The 13967-nt window shown below is 37.7% G+C and overlaps 1 protein-coding gene across 1 annotated transcript in view; it reads left to right on the top strand.

Moving 5' to 3' along the window:
* Positions 1-13967, top strand: part of CD2AP (CD2 associated protein) — a 90939-nt gene that overhangs the window by 14816 nt on the left and 62156 nt on the right. The window contains exon 2 of the mRNA XM_006201929.4: positions 10655-10815. Coding sequence (XP_006201991.2) covers positions 10655-10815 — 161 coding nt within the window. The remainder of the gene's footprint in view (positions 1-10654; positions 10816-13967) is intronic.

Genomic DNA, 13967 nt, shown 5'->3' with positions numbered 1-13967 from the left:
CACTGGACATAAAAAATGAAAAGATAATATGAAAAAGGAATTCATATTTATAGGTATAATGATTTACGCATTGATAATGAAGAAGCAGCAGTATTAATGCCTTTGATAGCCTAGTGTAATTGATAACGGTTGCTGGAATACACTGTTGTAAAATTGACATATAATATTACAGTCATATTCACAATATAGTATGGAAACATTGTTACATTAAAAAAAAAACCCACTAACCTGTGATGATACCCTAATACACGTTTTCTCTAATTAAGAGAGAGAGGCGTACTGTATGGTAATGTAATTCTTTGAAAGCAGAGTTATAAAACAGTAACAACACTAAGACATTATTAACTTTATGTTAAATATCACCTATACCTATGTAAGGTGAGGTTATCCACTTCAATAAAAGTCTTGCACACATGTTCCACATGATGAATATTTAGGTGACGATGATGATGACACAGAAATGTCTCACACAGTTTTTGTTGTACAGTTATGAGATTTGCACGTGAAGACACACAGCAGATAAGTTTATTAGCTGTAAACCATGGTGATTATTTACTATTCATTAAGTGGGAGTGGGTTATCATTAAAGGTCTTTATGTTGAGTGGGCTGTGAGGAGGAGGAGGAAGAGGAGGGTTTGGTCTTGCTGTCTTGGGTGGCAGAGACGGACGAGGCGGAAGGGTTGGAAGGGGAGGCAGGAGAGCAGGCACACATGATATAACATTATGGAGAATCATCATAATTTTTGTCTGACTTTTTTGCTTTTTCATTTTTCTAAAAATGTTTTTATAGGTACCAGTCCTTCTTCCACTGTTTGCTTTAGTTTCAGTGCCTGTATCATAGGAGGATCCAGCTCATAAAGAAGTCAAATGCAGTCTTGAATAAAATCAGAACCCTTCTACTTCATTGTCTAATGTCAGTTTGGCTTCTGGCACTACTGCTTCCCTGTTTTCTTCTTACTGTCTGGCACCGGTTTGGAAGCATTCATCTCCATCAAGCTGTCTTCTGTTAATTCCTCTGGTGTGGTGTCTGTTAGCTCTTGAATTTCTCTAGGATCCGTATCTTGAAACCTTTCACCCAGCACCTTTTTGGCTGTGTCTGCACCCTTTAATGATTTCCTCGATTGCCGCTGTTGTGAATGGCTGTGAAGTCGTGTACATCATCTGGACAGTTTTCTTCAGCAGAGATGTATTGTTTTGGGCTTGATGGCTTTCACGGCTTTCTCATAGCAACAGTGGCATCTTCAATGGTGTAATCCTTCCAGACGTTCATTATCTCTTATTGAGTTTCCTTTCTGCCGGTGTTGACAGTCTTTTCCATAGAGTATTACGTGTGGTGCGCCTTAAAGGTCCTTGGACCCCCTGATCTGGAGGCTGAATTGGAGACGTTGTGTTGGGGGCAAGGAGACAACTTTGGCACCTTCGTTGTTGAACTCATGGAGTTCTGGGTGGTGAGGGGACATTATCTAATATCAAAAGAATTTTAAAAAGTAGTCTTTTCCTGGCAAGGTACTTCCTGAATTAAGGGATGGCGCATCGATGGAGCCAGTCCTTTCTGTGGATTGGGTTCTTATCCAGGCCTTCTTGTACAACCAAAAGACTGGCAGCTGGTGTTTATCTTTTCCCGTCAAGGCTCAGGAGTTAGCAGCTTTATAATGAGGGCAGTCTTGATCACAAACCTGACGGCATTTGCACAAAACAGTGGTTAGCCTGTCATTTCCTGCTTTAAATCCTGGTGCTTGCTTCTCTCTCTCTCTCTAATAGTACATGTCTTTTGTGACATTTTTTTTTTTTTAACCAGAATAGGGTACCTTGTCTACACTTAAAACCTTTTCAGACAATCCTTTCTCCTCAGTGATTTTCCCAGTGGCACCTGGGAGCTCTTCGGCTGTCTCTTGGCCAGCAGAAGCTGCTCCTCCTATTATCTTGACTATTTTAAGCCAAACCTCTTTCTAAAATTATCAAACCATCCTTTGCTGGCAGTAAATTCTCCAGCTCTAGACCCCTTCCTCTCCTCTTGCTTTAGATTGTCACGTAATGACTTTGCTTTTTTTCTTGAATCATATTAGAGTCTGTAGGTGTGCCTTTCCCATAGCAATCCTGAATTAAAAGTTGCATTTTCATTATGAGATAAAAAGGTATTCGCAATAAGTGCAGGGGTTTCACTACGCTGGTGTAGCTTCAGTGATGCTTCACAAATTTCCTTTTTTATTTTGAACAATGGTCAAAAACCTCCAAAATTTTTTCCATTATATTATGTTAATTGAAAAAAGTCCATGTATAAGTGGACCCACACAGTTCAAACCCATGCTGTTCAAGGATCAACTATAGTTTGGTCTCTTGCCTTATTCACTTGAAATTTTATTGTTCATATTTTCCTAAACTGTGTCTTTTGTAATTAAATCTTACACCCTTGTATAGTATTACCATATTTAATTTAACTAGTTACCTGTTGTTTGACACGTGGCTGCTTAAGATTTTTGTATGTCTATTTTTATAATTAAATTTTTGCTGTTGAAACTACATAATTTATATTTTTCATAGAATAGTAAAACAATGTCAATAATGAGAATGAGGGGAAAAGCCCACCCAGAGATACTTCCCTATTGTTGTGGTATATATCTTTGCGAAGTTTTCCTGTGGTATATAACCCAGTGTGTGTGTGTAGGAAAAATAAGATGATATGATACATTTTATTTTATAACATCCCTTTCATTGATCATGAACATCTTTCTATGACTACATTATATTGTATGGAAGTAACATACTTTGTTTAACCATATCCCTGATGTCAGAAATACTAAAAACTTTTTGCTCTTAATAGCATTATAAAGATTTTGCACATCTCCACAGTTGTCTTACTGTTCCTTTTTATTTCTTTTTGTTGAACTGTCATATAGGAAAATGGATTTTGGGGGGAGTATACATTTCTGTTAATTTTAACACATGTGGATTCTTATAACCAGCACACAATCCAGGTACAGGGCAGTTCTATTATCTTTAAAAGCTTCTTTTTGCCATCCCTTTGTAGTCACAGTCTCGTATTAGGTAAAAGGAGTGGACATAAACAGGTCTTCAGTGTGAGGTTTTATATTAATCTGCCTAGGAGTTGTACTGTTTTTGATATTTTTTTCCAGCTGTAGGTGCCAGAGGCATCAAATTCCTTTAGTGTCCTTGTTTTCATTTCCTCTGCTGTCTTTGGGTTTCCCTAAGAACTCCTTCTCAGATAGAATCTGCATTATGCAACTCTTTCAGTGGTAATTAACTGTTAATATAATGGAGCCTCATTGGTGTGGTGAGATTTCTGGAAGAGGAAGCATCTTACAATCTTATAGTTAAATCTCAGAGTTGTGAATCTGCGTCCTGGGACTTTGATGTCTTTTTTACATCCACTCTGCCCCGCCATCCACCTCCCTGTATAAGATAGAAAGGTAAGAGTGGGCTGGAATCAGAGAAAATGCCTTTATACCCTTTCCACAGGTGGGGATCAGGACCTAGTGAAGTCTTTTTCCTGGAGAGTAGGTCTTTGTTTTTGTTACTGGTTATTTCACAATAATTACTTTTCCCTTCCTCTTTGCCAGAACCACAAGGAGGTCTACATAGGTGCTTCACTGTGAGACCCTAGTGGAGTTCCTGGAAGTAAAACCTACAAAAGTGTGGGGGCTCCCCTAAGCCTTCTGGTTGGCAGAAGTTTTCTACTCTCGTGCTATTCCACACTCAGCCTCCAGCGCTTCATCAGAATTACTGTTTAAGTTTTTGTAGTGGATTGACTTTTTGCCCGCCAAATGATGTCCAAGTCCTAAGCCCAGGTGTGAATGAATGTGACATTATTTGGAAATAGTCTTTGCAGATGTAGTTAAGAATTTAAAGATGATATCCTAGATTTAGGATTGGCCATAAATCCAGTGACTCATGTCCTTATTAAGAGTAAGGAGGGGGAGATTTGAGACAGAGGCAGAGAAGGGGAGGGCCACATGCAGATGGAGGCAGAGGTTGGAATTATGCAAGCCAAGGAATGCCAGAGATTGCTGGCAGTCCCTAGAAGGCCAGATAGTTCTTTCCCAGTCTTCAGAAAGATCCAACCCTGTTGATACCTCAATTTTATATTCTGGCCACCAGAGCTATAACTGTGAGAGAATAAGTAAGTTTTATTGTTTTAAATTACCTAATTTGTGATAGTTTGTTATGACAGCCTGGGGAAACTAATGCCTGCAGTGTTCCTGCCAGTTTACTACTCCAGTGGTTTCTGCTTGAGATGATCGGGTAGATCTTAGCTATGACTCTCTGGATATGCCTGTCTATCCATTATCTTGAGGTGGTGGTTTGCCTGTGTCCTCAGTTCTCTGATGCATCCAGGGAAAGTCTTTGATTTTCCATTTGTTTAACTTTTTTCTTATTGTAAGTGTGGGAGCGACAACTTCCAAGCTTCTTCCACGTTGGAGCTGAAACTGCAAGTCAGGATTTTGTTTCTGGGTTTTTTATGTTTTTGGTTTGGCATTTTGATACTCTGTTATTTTAGTGATTAGCACATGCATTTTTAGCTTTTAAAAATCTAATGTTAATTGCTACCTTTATTCTCCTTCTGTATCATGCAAAGACCTTAGAATACTTTAACTCATGCTTTATACAGCTACTGTTATTTTATCTTCCTGCATTTAAAATTTCCTATTCCTTCACCTCCTCTTTCTTCTTATTATTACTTCGATTTTTTTTGTTGGACTATAACAGTATGTTAGTTTCAGGTGTAGGGCATAATGATTTGATATTTATATATATTGAGGTATGATCACAATAAATCTAGTTAACATCCATCATCATACATAGTTACACATTTTTTTCTCCTGATGAGAACTTTTAAAAGATTTACTCCTTAGCAACTTCGAAATATGTAATATAGTTTTATTAACTATAGTCACCATGCTATACATTACATCCACGGGGACTTACTTACTTTATAACCCGAAATTTTGATTTGCATTTCCTTGATGATTAGCTATGTTGGGCACCTTTTCATGTACCTGTTGACTGTATGTCTTCTTTGGGAAAATGTTTATTCCTATCCTCTGTCCATTTTTTAATCAGATTGGGTTATTTATTTATTTATTTTTGCCATTAAGTTGTATGAGTTCTTACTAACCCTTTATCAGAGAGATGATTTGCAGATACTTTCTCCCGTTCTAGAGGTTGTCTTTGCACTTTGTAGATGGCTTCCTTTCTGTGCAGAAGATTTAGTTTGATGTAGTTCTGCTTGTTAATTTTTGCTTTTGTTGCCTCTGCTTTTGATGTCAAGTCCAAAAAATCCTCCCCGGGACTGATGCCTTTGTTTTCTTCTAGGAGTTTTATGGTTTCAGGTTTTAAGTCTTTAATCCATTTTGAGTTAATTTGTTCTTTTCAGTCTTTATATACCTATTTATTTACCACTCTTTTGCTTTACTTTCTGCATCTCTTTCTGAATATTGGATGTTTTTTCTTTTTTTTTTTTGCTCTGCTCAGGGAACACCTTCTGAGTTTCTTTCAGTGTGGTAAACTCCATTTTTTGCTTGTCTTTATTTTTTCTTTTGTTTCATAGGGTATTTTCTCTGGTGTACACTTCATGATGCACAGCTATATTCTTTCTGCATTTTGAAGATACGAATCTGCTGTTTCTGGCTTCCATTGTTGCTGCCGAGAAGTCAGCTGCCTATTTAAGTGTTGCTCCTCTAACCCGCTAACCTTTTAAGAATTTGTCTTTTTGAGATCCTTCTTTCTCTTTCTGTTTGATATTTGATATTTTGCAATTTTACTATGCTGTTTGCAGATTTCTTTTTGTTTATTCCATTTGGCTTTACTCAGACCTCTTGACTCCATGAATTGTTATCTTTTCTCAGTTTGGTCAGTCACAGCTATTAACTTTTCAGATACTTTTAATTTTTTCTTTCTGAGACTCCAGTTAAACATGTTAGACCGTCTTAGTATATCTTCTATGTCTCTTACATTCTCATCTATATTTTCTGTATTTTTGTTCCTCTTGGCTTTATTTTGGTTAGTTTCTTTTTGCTTGTCTGTCTTTAGCTAGTTTTCTGCAACTGTATCTAATTAGAAAGTTTAATAACTTTTAAACTCATTCATTGAGTTCCTATTTTTGGTCATTGTCTTTCTCAGTTCTAGAATACCTGTGTGGTTCTTTTTCAGTTTGTTTTCTCACTGTCTGCAATATTCAGCTCTGTGTCAGTTTTTCAAGCTGTAGTTTACACGCTTGAACATGGTAGATGCTGTTGTTTTAAAGTCTATCTGTTACGTTCCGTATTCGGAATTCATTGGAATGTTTCTGTTGTTTCTTGTTTCTCTCCGTACTTATTTGTGGTTTTTTTTTTCACTTTACATGCCTGGTTATGTTTCCTTGTGTCTGGATGTTGTAAATTGAAAAATAATTCTTGACACAATTTTAGGTCCAGGATATCTTCTAGAGAGAATTCTGGTTACTTCCCTTTTGTTCTGAACTACTTGAATGGTGTGCTGTTTCCTGAGTCATCCACGTAGCAAACTGGGCTGCAGAGCGAGGGTGCAGTTATCAGGCTCCCGTCCCAAACTGCGCACGCATGTGGATTCTCAGAGCTACCACCCTTGACAGTTCCTGGACTCCGCTCTCAAACCCTGGAAGGGCAGAGCTGCTGTAAGGGCCGCTCGGCCTCTCTGTCAAGTCTTTAGAATCGGCAGATACCTTCCAGGGCAAAGGTAGCTCCACTGTTGTACTTACCTCTGTGGGCTCCAGTGTTCACCTGATAAAATTACTCTGTTTTTAGTAATTTAGTCTCTCTAGTAAGGTGGTTTTTATGTTTCATCCAGCTTTTTTAGTTGTCTTTCCTGAGAGGGTTGGATCAAATTATCTAGTGTCCTGTTTACCTTTTTTGTAATAATTTTCTTGGGTTTTTCTCCACCTCTTCAAAAAAAGATTTGTTAAGACATGTTGAAAGACACAAATTTCCAAATGCTTTTTATTTTCTTACTCCTTCTTTCATAGCATTCTGTTCTCATTTTATGAACTTTATTACATCTCTTGAGAATAAAAATTTGTACGTATTTAAATCTTTTTTAATTTTTAAACTTTTAAGTTGTAGAAATGTTTAAGGTCTACTAGAAAGAATTTTTTCCTGACTGATGCCAATCTCCTGAATATTTTAGTATTTTCTACAAACCGGGATTTCTCCTGGTTAATCACAATTCAACTGTAAAATTTAAGAAATTAACTTACATATGTATGGACTCATGGTTCCTTAATTATTCAATGGGGTATATTCTGTTACTGTCATTATTTGATATTTATTTTATTTACTTATTTTGATATTATTTATTGTCTTGATTTGGCCAGTAGGAGCCTTTTTGATATCACTTCTCTGTGTCCTTTGGCATCACCTTATCTTTCTTCGAGAACTTCCTTGGTTTCTGGCACAACACCGTGCGTGTTCTGGCCTTATCTTGCACTTGTTCTGCCTTAGTCCTGGAATCGCCTGTCTTCCTGAGGATTCCTGTTTCCTTTCACTAGAAAGTGGTATTTAGAAGATCTCTGCGTTAGGTTTGCTCGTTGCCGTTGGGTGTTGCAGATTCAGGCCCTTTCAGTGAACAGAGCTTGTGTGTGTGTGTCTGTGTGTGTCTCTGTATCGAAAATCATAATGATACTTCTCATGCCCATTTAACATCATAGGATTGAATGAAGTCTTTTCCCTTTATGTAACTCCCTTCCTTTTGTAGAGAAACATGGCTTCCATTGTCCTTAGTATATTTACTTATTTGATCAGTCCCCATGAATGTAATGGGTCTTCCATCTCAGCTGTCACTCCGCACCCTTGTGTGGTCACCCTCTTCTCCTTGTGGGCTTTTAGTTGCCTCCACCCTCCGACATCTCTACGTGGAAATCTGCCCCTATCTCCTACACCATTTGACCTCTGATGATCCTCACTAAACTACCCTCAGCTTGGGTGCCCTCTTTGCTGTGACTGGCTCTGGCACACTGCATCATGTCTCCTCTGCAGGGATGCTGCCCTCACCTTGCCTTAGGTTCTGATAACCTGCCCTAAGGAAGCCTCCATAGGTGATGCTCTTCTCACCCTGCTCTGGCTCTCATAGCTTCACTACCACCCCCACCCCAGCTCTGGATACCTATATCTGCTTTCCTCTTTCTGGTCCCTGTCTTCTCACACTGGGCTCCTTCCCCACCTAGGTCTCCCCTCCCCTCCCGTGTGCTTTTCTACATCTAATGACTTTAGGACTGAATTGTTCTGGAATGGGCGAGGTAAGTGTATGTTTCATCTAGGAGGATTTTTTCAATTTATCATGGTCTTGTATGATTAACTATTGTCTACTTACTGTTCATATTTATGAATAAATCATGAATAAGAAGCCAACTGGGAACCCTGTTTATGTGGGTAGGACTGAAGTTTTATTTTAGAATTAGTCAGTTGGATGCTGCCCATTGCTCCGGAGACTTCTAAATTCTGGAAATCAGTAGTCATTTTTCTAAGAAACCATCACTCATCCATAGTTGCTATACTCGTTTCCCCAAACTTGTGTGTGTGTGTGTGTGTGTGTGTGTGTGTGTGTTTGAGATTAACCCTTTAGTTTTTCACCTTAGGGGAAAAATACCAGCCTAATAGCCTTATTGTCTGAGAGCTATTGTAGTTGATAATGGGTGTCACCTCCTCCACAGAGAGATTAATTTCCCTATTTTCAGTTCTGCGTTTCCCATAAGCCCTTCTTTTCTGAATTCCTAGCCTTTTCCGGGGTTCTGCATAGCAGTTTGATATCGGTTATAGTTTCCGTTAAGTTCTCTGGGCTTCCTCTTCCTGGCTTTATCGTTCATGGGTCCATTTTCATAAGTTTTAAAAATTTCCTGCTAGTTCACTTCTCAGATTGGGATACTTTCAGCTGAAAATACAGATCCTCTCTTTAATTTACTTTAAAGTTTAGGAAAAAATACTTCTATAACAAGAAATCTCAAAGGTATTGGAGTTCTGGGCTTGGTTAACGTAGTTTGATTAATCTAGTGAGATCCAGGCTCTTTTCATCTTCTTTTCTATCCTGATCATATCTGCTGTTTTTCTTGTCTCAAATAGTTGTAGCAGTTTTGGCCATTACATTCTTGGTGAAGAGCATCCAAGTTCTGTAAAAGGACGTTCCTTTTTTGTGTTTTCTTATAAGGTCAAATAAAATCTTCTCAGAACCCCTGCGTACATCGTATTAGTCAGAATCCATCCATCACATGTGTATTTGAAAGCCAGTCTGAGTTTGTGTGCGTGTGAGAGAATGTGAATGGAATAACTATAAATCAACTATTTTTATTCCTTCGCCCCTTTGACCAGCAGGCTTATGTATCCTGGGACCTACTCAATCAGTCTGCATTTAAGCAAAATTCCCCAAGTCACAAGACGACTTCTGCAAGTCAACAGGATGCCTTGATTGTACTAGTATTTGAGAAGTACTTGTCTAGAATAATTAAGAATTAACCCCCTGGGACTGAGAGCAGACTCACTTGTAAAAGTACAGAGTCTCAAAACACCTGAACAAAGTCAAGGTTCAGTGAGAAAGGAGGAAGGAGGAGGAGTTAGTGAGGGAATGGCTGTTGGTCGGGCAGCCAACAGTGTCTGCCCACAGTCCCATTTCTTTTTGGGGTTGTAGTTGTGTGTGTGTGTGTGTGTGTGTTCTATTTTTTTCTTACCATTCATACAGGAGGAAGAAAAGATGAATAGAGGTGTGGCTAGTCTGCCATCTTGATTAGGAACTCTCTAGTGCTTTTCTTTCATTGAGTCCTGTACAGTGTTCATGTTGTGCATGTGTGATGTCCTGTGACCTAAAATCTTAGACTTAAAGGAGGTGGAATAGATACTTAGCAGTCTTCATTTCAGGATGTACTCATTTTCTGTTTTTAAACTTAGCAGCTTAAAACAAGGTATGTTTATTATATCACAGTTTTTGTGATGCAGCATTCTGGGCATGGCTGAGTCCTCTGCAAGGCTGCAGTGAAGGTGTTGATGAGGGTGGGGTTGTCAACTAGGGTAAGATCTGCTTCCAAGCGCTCGTGGGTGTTGGCATAATTCAGTTCCCTGTGGGCTGCCGGACTGTGAGCCTCAGTTTTTCCTGGCTGTCAGCCAGAGACCTCCTCAGTTGCTTGCGTGTGGCCCTCCACAGGCCAGCTCACAACAAAGCAGCTTGCAACTTCAAAGCCAGCAAGTGACAGTTTCTTAGCAAGATGGACATTAAAATCTTACATAGTCAATACAATCCATCATCTTTGTCATATTCTGTTGGTTAGAAGTCAGGCATAGGCCATGCCTACACTTGAGAGAGAGAATTAGACAAGGACATGAATATCAAGAAATGGGAATCATGGGAACCACCTTAGAGTTTGTCACAAAGAATGTATAGCTGACTGGCAGAATAACCGATCATATGAATTATATGTTGTGTTGAGGGCTCTGCTTAAAGCTGGTACTGTGCATTATACTCAGGCAATTAGGAAATTTGCTGATGTAGCCAAATGTTTAAAATTGAGGTAAGCTTTGGTGATGTCTTTATAATACTAATTATTGTTGCTAAACAGCTTCCTTAGTTTTAAGTTTATTAATATGGTCAGTACTGTTTTGTGAATTAAGTTTTAGATATTTGTTTCTTTTTCCTTTTTTAGTTGACTATATTGTGGAGTATGACTATGATGCTGTGCACGATGATGAGTTAACTATTCGAGTTGGGGAAGTCATCAGGAATGTGAGAAAACTGCAGGAGGAAGGATGGCTAGAAGGAGAACTAAATGGCAGAAGAGGAATGTTTCCTGATAATTTTGCTAAGGTAAGCATTCTCAGTTAAATTCCTAGCTGTTGCTTCATAAGATTTAACCTTAAAGAAATATATTAAAGTATTTTTTTTAAAACTAAAGAGCTGTAGATTAATTTTTACTCTGCAGAATTGAAAAAACTAGAGACCCAAGTACTGCTGTAATGAATGTCATGGTTGCTTGGCGTCCTGGTGGATAATAAAATGGTGGGTGTATGTGTGTTTGTACATGTGTGTGTGTATTTGACCACCTGTCTACCCGTCCTTTGGGTAGCTCTTGGTAATTTACAGAGTTTTGCTCTTTGTCCTTTGTCTTCTGCTTAGATGTCCTTTATCTTTCATCAGTACTTTCTGCGACTTGTCTAAGGACAGCTTGGGAGTAGAGAATGTTTAAAGATACTCTTCTGTGTTTTCATTGGTTTTGATGTTTTGATTTTCAGTCTAAGAGTTTCATCAATCTTGCTTTCTTTATATCAGCTAAGACACTGATACTGAATCTCAAAGTTTACACTAACAAATCAGACACTTGACTCTCTACTTTAGTCCAAAACATTAAAGTTGAGATTGTAGAAAAATCTGATAAACTAACATATTTCTTTTCAATTTTGGCTTAATTCTTTAACATTACAAATCCATGAGGAAAGAGTAGAGTATTCAGTACTTTTTCTTAGGGAAAAATAATCCCCTCTTTCCACAAGGCAATCTAGATGGTGATGCATTTTAGTAGAGATTGCAGTGCACATTTTAACAGTCTAAAAACTCACGCTATAGAAGTTTCTCCTGTTAGAAGTGGTGTAGGAATAGCTGTTTTTCCTTAAGCTGTGATTATAAAGCCAGTGCTTGGAAAAATGTAATGTTAATTACCTTTAACAAAAGATTAGATTAGCATTTAGTGAAAGATTGATAAGCATAGTTGATATCCTTTATTTTAAGTTATCCCTTCTGAAGATTAAAATAAGCATGAGGGTAGCTCACTGTGCAGTTGAGTAGCTGTAGGCATTTAATAACTGTTAGCAGCCTCTGTTCACTGACGCGTGTCGTATGTGATAGGGGCATAGTCTGATCCACCTGAGCGTGTCAGAGGAAGCTGGGGAGGAGGATGGGAGGAGCATTACTACTGAAGGCACATTTGATAGTTTTACAAGTATTGAAGCCTGGGGGTTATGGAAAAAGCAGAGAAGTATCAGTGCAAGAAGATAACCGAAAGAGGTTAAAAGAAATATTTTTATTAGTCGAACGTGACGAGTGTTAGCAGGATGGTTTTGTGGTGGGGGGTGCTGCTCTTCAAGCTTTGAAGCAGCTTTCTTGTGCGCTTTGTACCGATCCTGGAGGTGCTACAGATTATTACATACCTGTTATTGCTACAGTGTTTTCACTCTGGGGCTTTAAAAAGTAAGTGGATATGTTTACAGAAGATGTCTCAGGTGGTGGTAAGTGAATTGCTGTTCCTTATATTTTTAGATTTAAAGTGGAATTTTGGTCCCTTTTGAAGAGTTCTCAGAGCTTGATAAAGTGTTTGAGACTTTTTGATGTAATAAGGAACAAAGAAACAAAAGTTACTCATGCTTAAGCTGATAAGTGAATAAAAATCATTTGGTTTTTTTCTTTGTTTTGACCTACATTTCTAGCAAAATTTTTTTCCTGTTTAGAAAAAAAGATTGAAATCACTGCATCACCTTTTTTCTTAAATATTAGGCAGTTCAACAACTTATCTTGCATTCAAAAATGTTTTTCATGTTATTTCTAGATTTCTTAGGTTAAATGACGAAGTAGACATTAGATCTTTAAATTTATTTAATATCTTTTTAAGAGCTACTTTTAAAAAAGTATGGGGAATAAGATGATGATAAGATTGCTGCTTTGGAAGGGTCTCAGTGATTTTTTTTTTTTTTTTTGGAAAATGAAATTCTCATTTAGTTTTAAAATCTTATTCCACTATTTCCTTAGGAAGAATTATTATTTGAATGAAGGAAATGATAGTTTGGTTTTATGTGACCTTTATTATTTTCTATTCCTTACTTTATGAAAACTGCTCGTTTGTTTAGATGAACCTCAGTGGTGTTTTCAAGTGTTTGAAGACATATTGGTGACTCAGAACAGTTCAGGAAGCTAACTTTACATCAGAAGAATGTTTGGAGTTGGATATGCTTTCATTAATTGGAAACATGTTAGAGGAGGAACAAATGCTGATGTCAGAATATTAAATGGAAGATAACTTTACTTATTGGGAATTAAAACAAAACCAGTATATGAAATGTCAGAGTTGTCTCTAGTTATTTATGGTACCTCCCAGCCCTTTTTTTTGTTATACACCGTGAAACATGAACTATGCTTTACATGCTGATTAAGAGCAATTTGTTCTGAGGTTTGGGTTATTTTTGATGCACTTTGAATCCCTTGTAGACTGTATGGACTGAGTTAGAGAAGCAGTTCAATACAGGCAATGCTAGAAAAGACGTGTAAGGACTTAGATTTAGTGTGTGCTTGCACAGCTAAGACCTTTCTCTAGATGCCCTAAGACAATTTGTGGGCACAGCAGTTTTTTTATTAAAAAAAAAATTAGTGAAGTAATACATGTTTAAACAAAATTCAAACAATGTAGAAAATACCTACTGTGAAAAGTACATTTCTTTCCTTGTAACTCTTCCCTCATGTCCTTCCACTTTTAGGAATTTGGTAGATACCTTACAGACAGTTTTCTATAGAAAATGTTTTAAACTGAATTATTTGTACCCTCCCCTCCTTTTACATTCGATTTTTCACACCACAAATTTAAATTCAAGACATTGTTATGTAAATCATGTTCGTGTTTACCTGGGACTTACCTGGAAAGTTAAACTCTAATTTTTGCCCTTAGAAGTTAATACATTTATTTCTGCTAAGGTAATTCAAGTTGTAGAAATAATTTAAAGCAGGAGTGTCAGAACCTAGGCTTCTGAGACATCTCCTGGTTTTGCTCTTTGGATCAGGACTCATTACCTGTTTGTCAGTGACCTCAAGGAGTCCAGCAGCTTTGAGAGAAGGGTCTCTATGTAGGCCTAATGTCTTTTGAGTCACAGATACACTGCAGAGCTTATCCTCAAACCCTTTTTATCCTCGGGTGGAAAGCTAAAATAACGTTTTTGAATTAACAGAACTAGTATGAAAAAGTGCGACCATCATAATCT

This window comes from Vicugna pacos, chromosome 20, assembly GCF_048564905.1.
Source record: "Vicugna pacos chromosome 20, VicPac4, whole genome shotgun sequence".
NCBI lineage: Eukaryota > Metazoa > Chordata > Mammalia > Artiodactyla > Camelidae > Vicugna > Vicugna pacos.
The sequence above is the reverse complement of the archived record's forward strand: the minus strand, read 5'-3'. Positions and strand labels throughout refer to the sequence as shown.